General features: G+C 38.9%; 2 protein-coding genes and 1 non-coding gene across 3 annotated transcripts; 2 read left to right on the top strand and 1 right to left on the bottom strand.

Annotated features, from left to right (window-relative positions):
* The first annotated feature begins 5,710 nt into the window (after positions 1-5,710).
* On the top strand, positions 5,711-6,433 carry RPA3 (Replication protein A3). Its single transcript, XM_065217611.1, has 2 exons — positions 5,711-6,094; positions 6,154-6,433. Exons 1-2 carry the CDS (start codon positions 5,855-5,857, stop codon positions 6,259-6,261), a joined length of 348 nt encoding a protein of 115 aa, XP_065073683.1. The 5' UTR covers positions 5,711-5,854; the 3' UTR covers positions 6,262-6,433.
* LOC135697801 (uncharacterized) lies at positions 6,281-12,051 on the bottom strand. Its single transcript, XM_065217612.1, has 5 exons — positions 11,768-12,051; positions 11,355-11,502; positions 11,141-11,302; positions 7,114-8,180; positions 6,281-6,976 (listed from the first exon to the last, which is right to left on the bottom strand). The coding sequence occupies exons 1-5, from the start codon at positions 11,874-11,876 to the stop codon at positions 6,336-6,338; spliced, it is 2,127 nt and encodes a 708-aa protein (XP_065073684.1). The 5' UTR covers positions 11,877-12,051; the 3' UTR covers positions 6,281-6,335.
* Positions 12,052-12,191: 140 nt separating this feature from the next.
* Positions 12,192-12,273, top strand: TRNAS-AGA (transfer RNA serine (anticodon AGA)). The gene has a single exon. It is a non-coding gene; the product is annotated as a tRNA-Ser (tRNA).
* The last annotated feature ends 5,611 nt before the right edge of the window (positions 12,274-17,884 follow it).

The following is a 17,884-nucleotide window of genomic DNA, read 5'->3' as shown; positions in this document are numbered from 1 at the left end:
CTTCTAGACCAATTGCTTTCAGTCACCATGGACGTAAGGTGGCCCAGTTTCCTTATCAAAGGCAAAAAAAACAATTTGTGTATGGTTTGTTACGGAGTCAGAAACATCGTCCTTCTCTGTTGAATATTATTTTTGTACACTCAAAAAATAAATCACATTTCCGATGGAAAATATCCATTAGAATTTGTTTATGTGATTTATCACATAGAATTCATGTGATCATACTCAGAGTCGATATTATAATAAGAGTCCCGCCAAGAGTGAAGCCAGAAGTACCAATCGAACTGTCAAGCGGGATACCAAACGAGCAAAGTAAATAAACACCATCAGTAAACTACAAGTATTGCATTCATTATATTGACAATATTTTAGTAATTTTAGATGAAAAACATGTCTTCGCTTTATTTAGTACATTGTGGTTTTTATACCAAGCACTTGTTTGAACCTTTTTCAGGTTCTATAATTGTTTTTATCTCCCAGAAGCTCCCGCATAAACGCGAACCATAAATTGACCTTACCTAAAATGGTTAAAAATTGTTTATAATCCCTGCTAAACTTTAACTGAAATGGTTATGGTACTTTACATGAACGTTTAATGATAAAGTTTCAACCTTATGTATTATGGTTTTTTGGAACTGGACCTTACAAATAATGAGTTGTTAAGAACCATTACCATTCCAAATTCTTGTTTTCTCCATACATTTTCAGAAAGAGAACTATATAAGAACGTTTTTACTTATGATTTGAGAACATTAATGGTAATGGTTATGGTAGTCAGTAAGGTCCATTAATGGTTTTGTATTATCGCTCAACTTTACGTGGAATATATCGTGAATTGGTAATCAGTAAATTACAGGCAACCAATTCGCGATATATTCCACATAAAGTTGATCGATTTGAGGCGAGATGGACCGAACCCGGTCTTAGCCAAGTCTTTGACACAAGCAAAGGAAAAAAGAAAAAAAAAGTTGATCGATGTTACAAAACCATTCGTGGACCTTACTGACTACCATAACCATTACCATTAATGTTCTCAAACCATAAGTTAAAAGGTTCTAATATAGTTCTCTTTCCGAAAATGTATGGAGAAAACAAGAATTTGGAACGGTAATGGTTCTTAACAACCCATTATTTGTAAGGTCCAGTTCCAAAAAACCATAATACATAAGGTTGAAACTTTATCATTAAACGTTCATGTAAAGTTCCATAACCATTTCAGTTAAAGTTTAGCAGGGATTATAAACAATTTTTAACCATTTTAGGTAAGGTCAATTTATGGTTCGCGTTTATGCGGGCTCCGTTATCGACATGAAATTTTTCACTTCGGAATGAAAGTCATCCGATTGGCGTCTTGCAGTGAAACTTTTCCAAGCTTTCGCCACCTACATTTCGAAGTGAGAACTACTAGAAGGAGGATAGTTTCCAAATTCTCCAAGTAAAACAGACGATTTTGGGGGCAAATCGGTACATAAATAAAAAACTAATAATTTCCGGTGGAAACTTTTGCTTGAATCGTGTAAGAAAACGTGTTTGCAAACTAACTGTTATTATTTCGGTATGGATCGGAGATGTTTTCATGGAAAATTAGGCACAACAAGTTTACACCCACAGGTAGAGGTTACCTCCTGCGCAGCTGCATTTTTCGGAAAATGGTGAATTTGTGCGATTTCCACTAGGATGAAAGTGGAAATTAAGTGAATTTACTTAGGAAAGATTGTATCATGCTGGTGATAATGTAGAAATGGTTGTATAGGACGCCAATTTTCAATAAATGTTCATTTTGGCCTTTTTTAGGTAAACATATTGATACTCACAATTTTCGACGGAAAACGCAATGGAACTTGATTTACTCAACACGCATCATACTATAAAATGGTGCTCGATGGTTTATAAAGTGTTAACAAGATGACAAATCATCTTTATTTTGAGTAATTTAGCAATTTACTTCTGTTTACATCATACGTACGATGCAGCATTGATGGAGCCGTGAAATGAAATGAATATATCTTATGAAAGTTCATCTGGAAAAGTCAAAGATGCACATCAGTCTGATCGTAAAAACATTTTCTTCTTCAATTCGAATGTTATATTGGAAGGATTTCACGCAGGCTTGATGAAAATTATGATTTAATGCAAATTTTCACGAATTTTATATGCAGTCTGTCAACATTATCATCATCATGCAGTGGCGACATCTGCGTCGAGCTTTTACGGCAATCTTCCAATGCTAACGCAAAAAATCTGGTTGCCGTTTACTCTGACGAAAAATAAATCCCAAACAGTGCTGCTTGTTCGCAACATTTTCTTTTGGCGGAACTCTTATAAGCTATTTTACGTGACGTCTTGATGACAGTTCCTGGCGGGCCACTCGAACGCGCTTGAAGCATTGTTATTGTTTACGTCTGATGTTTTTGTTTTGATTTTGGTCGTGGTATGTCAACAAATCGGCCCGCTGGTAAACGTCAAAATAGATAAACAGAAAAAAAAACAGCTGACTCGAAACGTCTCGTAAATGCCTTATTATAACATCGACTCTGCCGGTACTCTCTTCGATCGCAAGCTAATCGATGCACCCCTCGAAACATACACGGCGAATGAGAACGACTCAAATTTGAGTTTAGTTCACTCATAATCGCTAAAAGTGCTCAAAAAATCTCAAACTAGCGAATCAACCTTTAAAAATCTTCAATCATTTTTCGCATCTACTTGCATTGCACATCATCTTTTTGCAGGAAATCTTCAGAATCGTCATCAATCTTCTTTCTATCTACTCAGTGTGCGTGCAGCTAACCACAGCAAAACACATTTTTTCCTGCATCGTAGATAGAGTCGCCCCCCTCGGATTTTCCAGGGAAAAATTCCTGAATTTGAGAAAAGTAAAGATTGGATTCACTCAGTCTATTGGTACTACTCCGAGACTGACTGTTCGTCAATTTCCTCATTTTCCGGCAGCTTTTTTAGGTTTTCCACAGGAAACCATGAGACAAATTTTACTCATCGCTGAGTTCCTGCACTTTTGGCGATTATGAGTGAACTAAACTCAAATTTGAGTCGTTCTCATTCGCCGTGTAGGAAAATCACGAACCCCTCATTTTATCTGTTAAACTTTCATACACCTTGTGTTTCAACCGTTTCAACGTCAATTGCATTGTTTTTTTTTCGGTGTGTACACAGAAATTCAAAACAACCCAAAATTAAGTTCTTTTCACTCATCTCCCATGTTCCGTACGATAAGCCAAATTTGGGTAAACCGGCTCAAAGTAGTTTGCATTTAAAGACGGCAAAAAAAATACCCATCGCTAAGTTATTTTCAATTTTTTCTACCCAAAATTAAGTTCAATTAACTCAAATTTGGGTATATCGCATATTACTCAATTTTGGCTTCTCGTACGGAACTAGACGGTTGAGTCGAATCTTTCGTTCTATTTTTGACAACAATAGCGAGAGGAAATGAAACGGGCAGAGGTCAAATAACTCAAATTTGAGTTTAAAAAACCCAAGCGGTGGGTAGTTTTGTTTTTCTGTGTATACACAGAAATAAAAAATTACCCAAATTAGAGTTCTTTTGACTCAACCTCGAAGTTCCGTAAGAGAAGCTAATTTTGGGTAAACATGAAAAAACCTAATTTTGAGTAAATTATCGAAAAGACTGCATTGGGTAAATTTGATCAATAAGGAAAAACCTAATTTTGGGTAAATTTAACTTAACGATAGGTTATTTTACCGGGGACTTTTTCCGAATAAAAAAACCTAGCGTTGGGTCGGATTAACTCAACCATGAGTTATTTTACCGGGTTTTTTTTTTCTGATAAATAACCTATTTTTGAGTAAAATGAACCCAACGGTACGTTATTTTACCGGGCACTTTTTTCCCCGAAATAAATTATAAAGAAAGGGGACGCTTGCATGACGAGCACGTAATTATTCCTAATGTTAAAAATCAAAAACAATAACATCCGTGAAGACAATAACAAATTTATTATTATTTATTTTTTAACAAACGATGGTGTCGAAGGAACCGGCTCACGGGAGAATAACGAAACGGTTGGCTTCTACGGCACACCGGGGTCACTAGAAAAAACCAGATCAACACTCGTGGTGGAAGCTGCAAGTACTGGGATACCTAAAAAAAATAATTATTTATGTGCTGCTCCACTAGCGCTTTAGATTTGCGACTCACCAGGTTACGTTGAGCTCGGAATCGAACAACCGATGGTCTCGAATGAGGTCTCGAAGGAACCAGTTCACGGGAGAATAACCTCGGGAAAAACAGAACGGATGGCGGTAGAAAAACTTCCGGACGACACACGCGTTGAACTTCATTCGAAGGGAGCAAAATCACTAATGGCGTCGTCGTGGCATTTTTTTCATCCAACTCAAAGTTATTTTCACTCAACGCAAGCTTTATAGTAAGTTACTCAGCGTTGAGTAAATTTAGGCCCACCAAATTTCCTTTTTGTTTTTACTCATCTTTGGGTAATATACGTATTACTCAACCGTTGAGTAAAAATTAACCATCAAACACATTGATTTTTACCCAATGGGATACTATAACGGTTTTACTTAAATTTGAGTTGTTTAAACTCAAGCTTTGGGTAAGTTTCATTTTCTGTGTATGATCTATCAAATAAATCATTGACAAAAAATTGTGTCGGAAACAGCGCTGCCATTAATACAGATTTATCTGTATTATACAGATTTTTTAATCTTAATACAGACCCGATACAGAATACAGATTTATCACAGATTTTTAAATTACAATACAGATTTATACAGATTTTTATAAAATGCTTGAGAAAAAAAAATTCAAAATTTATAAAAACAAAATAACTTTTTTGATTGTATGGGGATTTACAGTATTAATTGAATATTTCCAATATAAGCATGTATATTAAATACAAGAAAAGTGCCCGAGCACATTAAAATGGTACAAATACAAGTCTAGATAGAGCTGGAATTAGGGCGTAACAGCTTTTGTAAACAATGACTTCTATCGATGATTTCTAGGAACTCAAGGCACGCCCACGCAGACCAACATAACCATCGGATAGGGGAAGTCTTTCCCTATCCGATGAGGATGTTGGTTTGCGTGGGTGAGCCATGAATTTCTAGAAATCATCGATAGAAGTCATTGTTTACAAAAGCTGTTAGGCCCTAATTCCAGCTCTATCTAGAAGTACTCGTAAACATTTTACTTGCATTGAAAATGTATTTCGTAAGAAATTGCGGATTTTCTGATATTCTCCATACTGCAAAAATGATTTTACCAGCACTGGCGGGGCGACATCTCTCGACTTTTCGGTGTAACTACCACACAAATGATGTAATTAATTGTATTCATCTATATTAAAAATATCAAATAGTAATGAACTCGTGCACTTTTTTGCATTTAAAACTGCTTATCAGGAAGATAATGAATAGAAACTTAAATCTCCATACATTTTCAAACGGCTTTATATCACTCTTATAAATAAGTACGGACGATATCACAAATGGCGCAATTATATCCCGTATGGTTAGTACAATAGCCCGAATAGATGGTTAAGCACTTTTTATGGTTATTTTGTATGCACTGTATTTGTTAAACAACAAAACATGATTAATTAAGAAAAAAATCGTCAATACAGAAAATACAGATTTTTTAATAGAGTGGATACAGATTTTTTATAAAACCACCTGGCAGCTCTGGTCGGAAAGTGGCGCTCAAAAATTTACTAAACAAAAAACAATCAGTGGTAGCGTGGAAAATTCAAGAGTTTTCTTGAGTTTCTTGTTAATTCTCGTGGTTTTTTGTTTGATTAGAATTGAATTTCCTTATTCAGTAGCTCACAGAACATAATCAATCAATAAAGCAATGAGTTTCGAACCGAGATCGATAGTAAATGGTGCCCTGCTTAAACGCCATTCAGGTCAATCGGTAAGCATCCATCTGTTTGTGGAACGAGCGGATAAAGATGGTCGTAGCTTCACGGGAAAATCTACCGACGAAATGCCAATCCAGGTAATGCTGAGTGATCCACTGAACAGCTTGCTTCACGGTTGGGTTGAGGTCATCGGAATGGCCGGTTCGAATGATAGCGTTCGATGCAAAGAGGTAAGGAAGCTCTACTCTTAAAATGCGACGATGGTTTCATGGCTTTATGATTATTGCAGATTATCACCTATCAAGCAATTGACGGTGAGCAGGATTTCGACACGAATGGACATAACATGCTGTGCAACTTCCTAGCCAACTGTCGGGACATGTACCGTATGGGATAGTTTCATTAAAAGTCGTAAGTTATTATTAAACCCCTTTATTATGCGTACAAATATATGTCAATAAGCTGTAATAATTAGAGCTGCTGCAAGTCTTGTAGATGTTTCCGAAAGCCAGCGGTCAAAGCAAGGTGTTTGGGGTTAATTTGCGAGTCGGTCATACAAGCAAACCTTATCTCATCGTTGAATTTTTGTATCGTAATCGAAACGCTAGTATTCGATTGAGGTGGTCTAAAATAGATGATGTCCTTGATCGCATGTCCGAGCAGATTGCGGTATTGTCCAATGTTACGATTTTCGATCACTTCCGTTACCGTAACGGCGAGCCGTCGCGATAGATAGTTCATCAGAAGTTTCATCACCACCAGCGGTAGGCCGTTCGTTAGGAAATCATGTCTGAGTTGTGCGATCGTTAGGAAATTGAGCATAACTTGCTGCCGACGTATTTGCGATATTGAGTTTCGAATGTTCTGCAAAAGCTGACCATTTTCGCTAACATCTATGGGAAGATTAAGTGAAACGAATCCACTGTTTCCCGTTTTGTAGTTGGTAAGGCCAAACAGATAATCTTCCAACATGCATCGTCCACTGATTTGAATCATCGATGGTACTTTGCCATCCCCTTCCATGCAGAGCGCTCCCAGTGACTTGGACATTATTCCTAGTAGAATTTCAATGTCGTTTGGCGGCTTGCTTCGTGGTATATTGCGAACGATTCCTACAAGAAGCAATAATGATTAAACTCATTAGTATTCCAGTTCTAAAAATGGATGCTTGTGGTGATCTAAAAAATTCTTGTACATCTAATGTTATTCTTCTCGTATTTCTAATGCATTTCTTATCTTAATGTTTCACCTGTTCTCCTCGTAGCAGCGGGAAACTCTACTGGACGGTTTGCTTGAAGATCGGAAGATCTGATTTTTTCCGACCATGACACGACTTTTCTTCCGCATAGCGATACATTCTGCAAGTAGTGGTCAGTGTTGGGTTTGTGCTCGAACAACTCCTCGAAAACCAACTTTGGCGCCGAGTACAAAAGTTTAATTCCCTTCCAATATTCCAGGAATGCACTGAAACAAATCGGCAGATATTCCAAAAAGAATCCGACAACCGTATTGCGTTTGCACTTCTTCATCAGTATGTAGATACGTATAGCTTCCACTTCTTGAAAGACATACCAAGGTACCATCAACGTTAGAGTTGCTCCAATCTTCCAGAACATAAAAATCAATTCTTTAATGACATTGATCGGATCCAGTGACATTGTTATGGCATTCCAAATGGTGCCCAGATTAAGATTTCTCCGTTGAATTTCGCGATCAATCAGCGACTTGAGGAAGTCAATTTTCATCACCGGATTGCCAGCAACCTTCGAGAAACCTCTCGAAAAATCAGATATTACAGCAACTGCTCCTATCAGTACCACCGAAACGAGTTGTTGTATGCCAGCAATGTGCTTTTTCTCAATGTCCGGCGATTCTAGCGGATCGTGCTGATAGATAAATTCGTTCCATCGGTTACTAATAGTGGCACAAATATCGTCCCAAATCCTTGGCAAGTAAACCGGGCGTTCCAACAAGTTGGCAAATATTGAGTCACATTCGGAAATTCTCTTCTCGTTTTCGTTTCTTCTGTCTATCAATAGCAGATCAGAAATTCTCAGTTTTTGCTGCTCTTCCAACAGTAAGTGATGTATTCTGTATAGCATGTAGTAGTACGGGGCACTGGTGTCGCATTCTGCCGACCCACTGGCGGCACCCCCGAATGCCATAGGAATGCAGAAGATTTGCCACGGTGGAATGTCGGATGGCATGTACTTGGAAATAATGTCGCTCACGTAGTCTTGAAGGTTTCCATCAGTTAACGGACGGCCTCGATGTAGCGATGGCGCCAGAATGACATGGTTGTCGATGTTGAAGTCTCTGACGAAGGTTGATAAAAAATGAGGATTAGAAGATAAACCGATATAAAATCTGTACTATTTATAAATTTATGTCCTAACTATTATTTATTGTTTGGAAAACTGGAAGTTTGGAAGTCTAGGAACCTATTTTTTTGAATCGCGTGAAAAAAATCATCAGTTACCAGAATTTGAATACAGTGCCTTTCCGTTTTTGACAACATGATCTCATCAACTATTCCTTTTGGTGGGCGTTGGCCAGATTTTGATTTTTCAGATATAATCCTAAATAGGACCTAGATTATTTAATACTCTGGTAACCTCAGGTCCGTGCTCTGTCACAATGTTTCATTGTGATTAATCAACAACCCCTTTGATAAAATATCAAATTTGGGGCGAATTTGAAAGAAAGGGAACTTGGAGTGTAGAGTGCACTGCCCACCGGTTGATGCTGAAGTCGGGCCAAGTAAGTGGGTTAGGGTCTAATGATTTCTTATTTTATTTTATACTCTCTATATTATAATCTGTGAATCAGTTTTAGGATTTTGGGTTAACAGAGGCAGAGCGCGGAGGGACCGCTTAGAGAAAGCATTATGTTCATACTTGAAGGGTTCAGAGCGGCTAAGGTGGTAGTTTGACCTTCCTTTCAAAACCAATTTGGCTCTAGAACAATTTTAAACTGTTTTCTGCATTATTCACATGATGCAATTATTGAGAAGAGCTCGATATAAAGTAGCTTAATACAATTAAATAGAAATGCCAAAATCATACCGAGTAGCTTGAATTGCGCTCGCGAGAGGCTACCAAATATGGGTTCTCTTTTTCATCCATAATAATTTAGGGGGAGCGGGAAAGTGAAACGTTGCGATCTAAGAGCGAAATAGAGGCAAATAACATAGGGATCACAACACCATGACCCAAACGATTAACCAACGTATGCGGCTAACACTTCTTCTTCTTATTATTCGCATTTAAAGCTTATTGCTGAGTGCATATTAGCTTATTGCGTGCTCTCAACTTAGTGTTCTAAATACACTTCCACAGTTATTAATTGAGAGCTTTCGATGCCAATACCAATGCATGATTTTGTATATCGTGTGGCAAGCACAATGATACTCTATATGCCCAGGGAAGTCGAGAAAATTTCCAACCCGAAAGATTCCCTCGACCGGACCGGGAATCGAACCCGCCGCCTCCGGCTTGAAAATACCGCGCATTTACTGACACTTCACTTGTTCTATTTCTTTCTTCTTCTTATATACCAATATTAACTTTCTGAGAACAAATGGGAACACCCGCAGGGATGTTCTGAGGCATAACATCTCTGATCACGCCTTCCTTCGGATGGGAAGTAAAGCCGTTGGTCCCCGGTTCATGAGTTGATGGGTCGATAGGTAGGGTCCAGGTGTGGGAGCTGCCTTCCTGGCACGTCGGTAGCATTGGTGCTCAGCACGGAAAACAAGATCGACGGAAAAAACAAACCAAAGGAAAAAAAAAATGGGAACACGGCCAGATGTTCAATAGAAAGGAAAAAAAAAGCGAGAGAGCGTGAACTATAAAAGAAGAGAGTAAGCAGTCAGAAAGGATCACGCCGGTTGGAGAGAGCCAATTTATACTGGACGGAACTGGTAAGTAGGATAATAATTGTTAAAAATTGTTTTTTTTTTATCATAGTCACTTTAACACTCTTGGGTCATTCGTGACCCAACAAAATAAACAATTGAGATAAAATATACATCGTAAACAAATCCGCAACTTTAATAAAAAAAAATAAAATACAAAAGGTATGAAAAACTTCAATAGAAGTCCAAGGCCATCTGTATGGTAGAGCTAAGGCCAGGGCCCCAAGCTGGCGGCAGACATTTGATAATAATATAAAGAAAGAGAGAAGGATTAGCAGTTTCCCTTTCCTTCTACTACCTTAATTGCTATCGATGACAGATAGGTGTATTTCGTCTACAATGTAATTACTTCTTCAGTGTCTTGTGCTGATACTAATATTCGACTGGTCGTAATCTTATATGATGAAATAAATTAAAAATATTTTGGGTATTGTTTGACCCTCTACTTGAAGAGCATATTTTAGCACATAGAAACATATTTTGGAAGAGGTAGCGTATTGTCTGTACTGGTGTGGCCAAATTTCGGGGAAGTTACTGAATTGATAGATCAATGTACTACTCCATAAGATCATTCATCTCTACATGTTTCACATATGGAACACTTTACATTCATTTTCAGATGTGTGTTTGAATCTGAACCAGTATATCGAGTTATCATAGTTCAGTAATGTCCCACATAGGAGAGGACCTCGATGACGGCAGCAAAGACAGTGAGTGCTGTCCACTGCTAGATATAGTGAAATAAGAACCTGATTTTCTGATAGAAAATCCTGACGATCAATTACTTAACTCCTTCATTCAGTAGGTAAACGGAAAGTTTTTTCAAAGTCCTAATACGCCTAATAACGACCATTTGGCATCAAGAGAACAAAGTCAGTTTTACAATAGTATAATATAAATATTATCGGACAAAATGGGCCGAGGCTCTCAGAATTTTATGATTTTTTCCATGGTTGAAGTTTTCAGATTTTCCCGGACATCAATTTCTTTGAAAATGCATAACTCATGAACCAAATGTATCATCGAAACAAAATTGTATAGTGAAAAAATTGGGACACCCGAAACCGAAATGGGAAACAGCCTTGTTAACACTCCGAACACGATGCCTCCGGTAAAATGTGTAACGGCAAATGACAATGTTGGAAAAATAATTGCTCAGCAATTTATCGATAGATTTTAAATCTATTCATACTGAATAAATCTTTAAAGTATAAAGTTTCAAATGGGGCCAATAGATTTGAAATTCGTCAATAAATGGATGAACTATGATTTTTTGAAAACATTGCAAGTTGCATCTTGTTCGGAGTGTTTAGATTATCCATAGACAGTAGGGTTTAACGAAATTAAATATAATACATACTTAGTCTTTTTGACGAACGCATATTGTCCCCAACACGAGATGAGGGGAAATTTCAACCTGGCGAAGCACAGTTTTCCACAATGATCACGCCGACCGAGAACGTGATCGATGAATTTGGCCTTAATCGCATGGATGTCGCAAGCTCCTGTAAACCAAACATAACTAAACTTGTATCTTAGATTTTCAATAGCTAAAAAAATAGACAAATGACTACTTCCCATCAACCTGCAGCAAGATGTGAAAGACCCCCGGATTCCTGGAAGTGTCCACCAAACTTCTGATGTTGTTTGTTCGTGCAAACTTCAGGTACGGGTAACGATTCGCTAGGAATGCAATCCACAGTTTTCGAGTCGTCGATACGGCTAGGCAAACACAAATAATGATTAGTCAACCAAATTTACACACTGAAGTCTTTATTTTGATATTTAAAAATATTCATGTTTATTAGCGCTGACCACCAGTTGATCACTATCGTGCTCTACACGTGGCGTTCCTTCGCCGGGTATATTTATGTAAACGATAATCACATTTATTTTCCCATTCTTCAGTTGATGAGGATGGGGCACTCGACTTCGATTCAACGTCCAAATGTTATGTTTACGAAATACTAATGAAGCCAAAACTCACTTGCATAGCTGATAACGAATGCTGGCAGGAGCGCACAGAACAACACGAAAAATAATAGCGTCTTCGCAGCTGATTTGACTGATTCATACAGTCTTCCTCCCACAATCATGTTTAGCTTTTATGTTTGGCTTCCCTGCCTGACGAATATACCTAGCTGTTGACTAGACGAATTTAGATTACAAGCAAGGAGTTCAAAAACAAAATTTGAAAAACATGCGCGGACTGATCGTACAGTTTAAACTGCTCTCGTTAAGGCGCTTCACTAGACTGATACTCAAAGTTGATGCTCGGAGAATGTAAAGCTGAATGATGGATTATCAACTAATCAATTAAATTATTTCGTTTCGCTGAGAGGCTACATTTTCGGTGCATTTGCAGGTATTTGCTCTGAGAGTAGTTCGATTCTGAGTCGGTTCGAGATGCAGCAGTCGTGGCCGAGCGGTTAAGGCGTCTGACTAGAAATCAGATTCCCTCTGGGAGCGTAGGTTCGAATCCTACCGACTGCGGGTATTTTTTATGCCCCAAAGTAACCACCAAGCCCGTTAATAGCCCGATAAGCAATGATGCCACATATACAGATTTATCTGTAATCATACAATTTTTTTTTCTCAATATGCACACTTAATCATGGTTTCCATGTTCGGTATTTTTTTCACAGTTTTCGAACTGAAAATCATAAAAATTACCGATCATTCAGTTATTCTCACTAGAACTACTCATGGCCAGTAGCTTTTGCGACTACTGAGTGTGGTAATATAGCAAGTACTGAAATTTCCGTATAATAACCAGGTGAATGAATAAACTTCAGTAAAATAGATTACTGAGTTTTCAGCTTTTTTAATATAGGGGAAATGGATGTAATGTCGGCCTAAATGCTTCTAATTTGGGCCCATACATAAATTCAGCAATCGACAAAATTTTCAATAGCGACCAAAATAGCCATTAGTACCGTCATAATGACGCGTTGATGAAATTGATAAATAGCAGATTTTTAGCGATGAGCCCAATCTTAGATCCCAAGGCCAACATTAGAGCCATTTCCCCTATATCTTTATTAAGGAGACTTTCAGCCCTGGGCTGGTTTGTCTCCGGCGCCTTTTTCAGTATTGATTATTTTTTACTGAACGAAGAAAAAAATTCCAAGATTGCTGAACACCAGTAAATCAAATTACTTGCGCCATCCTACTCCGTTCCACCTCGCACACTTGATGATGGAAATCTTTGCCTAAAATCAGCAAACCATTGTGAACATCAATTAAACATCTGGAAGTCGATGCAGAGGTGCAGAAACTGCCACGAGATTGTGCAGTTTCTGCACTTCTGCAACGACTTCCAGATGATTCACTGATTTCGAAGCAAACACATTCAATAAAATTGCCTCGTGTAGATAGCCACAAGCCGGTCGAATCACCAGGAAGCCAAAACTAGTTCAGGATTTATAAAAATAGAACTACTACTCCGCCACTTAACATGTTAACCTCAGTTGCCGAATAAAAATCTTTAAAATTTTCAAAAATAATCAATAATTTTATTTATAAATTTGCTGACTTCCTTGCTAGCGCCAACATAATCAGCAGACTCCTCTGGAGCACCGAGGAAGATCCCATGGGTAGTGATCATCACCCGGTGGTAATTCGACTTGACGACCAGCCACAAGACATCTCACGTAGACCACGTTGGAGGTATGAGTTGGCTGACTGGTCACTTTTCCAGGAGACTATTAGAGTTAATTTTACCAACTCGACACCGGACAATATCCAGGATTTCATCAGCTCTGTCTACCAAGTGGTAACCACATCAATCCCGCGGACAAGTCCCAACCTGGGAACCAGGTCGTTACCATGGTGGTCTCCTGAGACAAAAGCTGCTGTTAAGGCCAGAAGGAAGGCTTTAAGGACAGCTAAACGACTGCCCGCGGACCACCCCTTGAAGGAAGCGGCACAAACTGCATACAGAACTAAACGGAACGAGTGTAGATAGACCATACGTACCGCCAAAAGCTTGAGCTGGGAGAATTTCCTCGACGGTATTAACGCTGGACAGACGGCCTCTGACCTATGGGGTAAAGTCAACGCGTTGAGCGGTAAGCGAAAGTATCGTGGCATGGCTATTCGAATAGACGGCTTAATAACCAGATACCCCGACAAAATTGCACATGCTATGGGGGAGTACTTTGCAACTCTTTCGGCTCTTGAAGGATATGATGACCATTTCCGTCGCACAAAAAATGCGACAACGCATTCGTTGGATAATTTCCACATCCCGGAGGACGATCTACCACTGGAAATTAACCAACCTTTCGGACCAAGAGAGCTTGATTTAGCCTTGTCCAAGGCTCACGGCAAATCAGCAGGCCCGGATGAAGTAGGATACCCTCTATTAAAAAATCTGCCACTGGAAAGCAAACGTACCCTTCTCAGCCTCCTCAACAGCGAGTGGCTAGGAAATACTATTCCTGAAGAATGGAGGCACAGCCTTGTTGTCCCAATTCCTAAGCAGGGAGCTGCGAGTCGCGAGCCAAAGGACTTCAGACCAATCTCTTTGACATGCTGTGTCAGCAAGGTGCTGGAGCGGATGGTCAATCGTAGACTCGTGCTCTACTTGGAGAGTAACGGCTACATTGACCATCGCCAGCACGCCTTCCGTCCCGGACATGGCACTGGGACCTATTTCGCCACACTTAATCAGGTACTTCGGGACGCGAGGGATGCCGACCAGCACGTGGAGCTAGCAACTTTAGACATCGCCAAGGCATACAATCGGACATGGACGCCTGACATCCTTGTCCAACTTGCGGAATGGGGTCTGTCCGGCCACATTATCCATTTTCTGAAAAATTTTCTCCAACATCGTACTTTTCAAGTATGTATGGGCAACCATAGATCCAGATGTTTCCCGGAGGAGACTGGCGTCCCACAAGGCTCTGTGATCGCAGTCACGCTGTTTTTAATACGGATGAACGGAGTTTTCAACAATCTTCCCAAGGAAATATACATTTTTGTGTATGCAGACGACATCGTCTTGGTAGTAGTTGGCATCCGGAAGACAGTTCAACTTTTACACCAGAAAGGTTCCGGCCCAGGACATAAAGCGGTGGATCACAATCACTATATGGAACTGCTGGACTAACGAATCGATGCGATCTCGAGACTTATTTATCCGGAAGGTAAAAGGGGATACCAGGAAATGGGAGGATCCACCTGAACACCGACTTCAAGTCATTCTATCTCGGTTGAGAACCGGACATACCAAAGTCTCCCACAACATGGGAGGCGGAGGCGGATTCAGACGGCAGTGCGAGACATGCAATGTTCCACTTACAGTGGAGCATTTCTTATGCGAATGCCCCCAGTACCACGGACCCCGTTCCCTTTTCGGGATCTCAGGTAGCATCAGGGATACCCTGAGGGATGGCCCATCCAGCATCGCTGCACTATTCTGCTTCCTTCAGGAAGCAGGTCTGATTAATCAAATTTAAACACCCAAGCAACGACAACGGACAATGATTCGGACTCAAAACTATACCTCGGCAACAAATACTGACTCGGACACGGATGAACGAAGATATTGAACCAAGCAAAGCACGTACAAGGACACGGAAATGGACGAATGACGGCACTAAAATTAAACACACCGACTTCAAAGGAACAGGACACGGAACTTGACCACTTGACCACGATAATCCAAAAGGACAGTAACATCGGTAGCATTAAAGGAAAATTCCCAACTCTGAAATATTAAAACTCTGTTATTATGGAGACTCCCTTCTGGAGCTCCCACCCATCTCCTAACTCCGTATCCTCGGGGTTCTCCCCTGGAACCTCACCTCCCATTCCTATTAGCTCTGTAATTAGGGGGACTCCCGTCTGAAGTCCCCACCCCTCGTCTTTAAGAGATGAACCAGCCCAAGGCTGAAAATCTCTCTAATAAAGCAAAAAAAAAAAAATTTCCTGACTTATACTCGGCAAAAAATGTAAACAAATAAAGTACTGAAAATCAAGCGCAATGCCAGCGGAAGCGGAACAGCAGCGAAAAAGCTCGATCTGAGTAAGCCTACTTGTCGGATTGAAAACTAGCTAGAACCTGCTAGAACCAAATCGACTTCGGTTAGGCATCTTGATGTCATTTGTGACAACTGTCAAACTTTTCGTTTCCGTTCCGCTTCCGCCCACATTGCGTTTGTGTGCCTTTACTAACTAAAACGAAGATTTTTGACATTGTAGAGATTCTATGAATTACGGAGTTGTCAGTTAAATCAAAAGGACTGGGTTGATTACTGAAAACTCAGCTGTTTAAAAATCCAGTAAAATTTTAAGACTTTGGTAATCTAAACTCTGTGTACTGATTACATTTTTTTTTTTTTTTTATATTCTGATTTTTCAAATAAGCGGAATATATGTTTAATTCTGAGGTGACATAATAAGATATGCCGCGGATACACTTGTATGACCATGAGCATTATCTCGGCATTATTTGTATAATAATTATGAGCACTATACAAAAACTAAACAACTAAACAAAGTGTGACCATGGATATGCTCATAGTTTATTATACAAATAATGCTCATGTTCATAGTTGCGCATAGTTTGTCATACAAGTGTACTGCCCTGTGCGGCATAACAGTCCCATTAGCATTTTTGGCGATTATGAGTTATACATTGGAATCGATTGTCAAGTACCATCACTTTACAATGTACACGAAAAAAATCCTACTTTGTTCAGAAAATGTCGCGAAAAATAACAAAACTATGTTGTCCCATCCATAAGAGCCCATGGAGAAAAAAATCTTCAACAGCGTTTTTCTCAGCTTGCAGTTTTAACGAATGGGACAACTATGCTGAAAAGGGCAGTGTATCCGCGGCATAAGTAACAAGAAAAGATTTTAAAGTTTGTTTTTGCCACATAAACCTGCAAATTTAACTTTGACAGAGTCACAATGAGCGATTTTCTGATCACCTCTTCGCGAAGAGTTAAGAGTGAAGAGTGGATGAGAATTCAGGGTGCCTTCCATTCATTTTGACTAAAAAATTGTTTTAGGAAATTATGGAATAATAAGAATAATAAGAAAAGATTTTAAAGTTTGTGTTTGACACATAAAACCTGCAAATTTAGCTTTGACAGAGCCACAATGAGCGATTTTCTGATCGCCTCTCCGCGAAGAATGAAGAGCGAAGAGTGGGTGAGATAAATGACAAAATCGCTTATTTCGACTCTCATGCAGCAATATTGGCTAGTATTATGTGTCAAATACAAACTCCACAATCTTTTCTTGTTGCTTACACAAACAAAATATTATTATAATATCTTATCATAATCATAATTTCATAAAACATTTTTTTAGCCAAAATGAATGGAAGGCAGGGTGGTGAGATAATGGAAAAATTCGCTTATTGTGACTCTCATGTAGCAAAATTGGTATTATGTATCAAACTCAAACTTCATAAGCTTTTCTTGTTGCTTACACAAGCGAAAAAAAAAATAAAAAATTACAATATTTTCATAATATCTTATTATTCTATAATTTCATAAAACATGTTTTTAGTAGTTCTGGATCTAGGGGAAGTACAACTTGATCTGAAGTAATATTTGTTGTAAAAATTGCTCAAATTAGTAATTATTATAGTTTTTAATATAAATATTAATGATATCAACTGTCAAACGGAAAGTTACCAAGTAAATAATTTTAACAGTGTAGCTCTAACGAATACACTCAATCACGGTATACATAAACAAGGTAATATACTCTCGGTTGTAAACATCAAGTTTGAATGTCGACTAATGACGTCATTGCTATCTTTCAATAGTTTGCAGGGGAATAACTCAAATTGTACAGTGTAAATACATTGCAGACACAGCAAATCACTTCATTTTGTTCAGCAAAAGGCTCTCCTAGGCTCTCAAAGGATAGGAATGACGTCACTATGCAAATGTCATTTACCGGAATATCTTACCTTATATAGCGTACACCGTGCACTCAATGACGTTTCACCGTTGTTGTTTATGTTTACTGATGCAGCTTTCTGTTTGTCATTATTTTTGCGTAATTTTTCGTTTTTGACTTCGGCATTGGCCGTTCGTCCATTACAACATCTGGCAGCAAATCTCACCAGGCTCAT

The sequence above is a fragment of the Ochlerotatus camptorhynchus genome, unplaced genomic scaffold (assembly GCF_037179485.1).
Source record: "Ochlerotatus camptorhynchus isolate MF236.1 unplaced genomic scaffold, CSIRO-AGI_Acam_v1.1 ptg000078l, whole genome shotgun sequence".
NCBI lineage: Eukaryota > Metazoa > Arthropoda > Insecta > Diptera > Culicidae > Ochlerotatus > Ochlerotatus camptorhynchus.
Note: the sequence above shows the minus strand (reverse complement) of the source record. Positions and strands in the feature narration are given on the sequence as shown.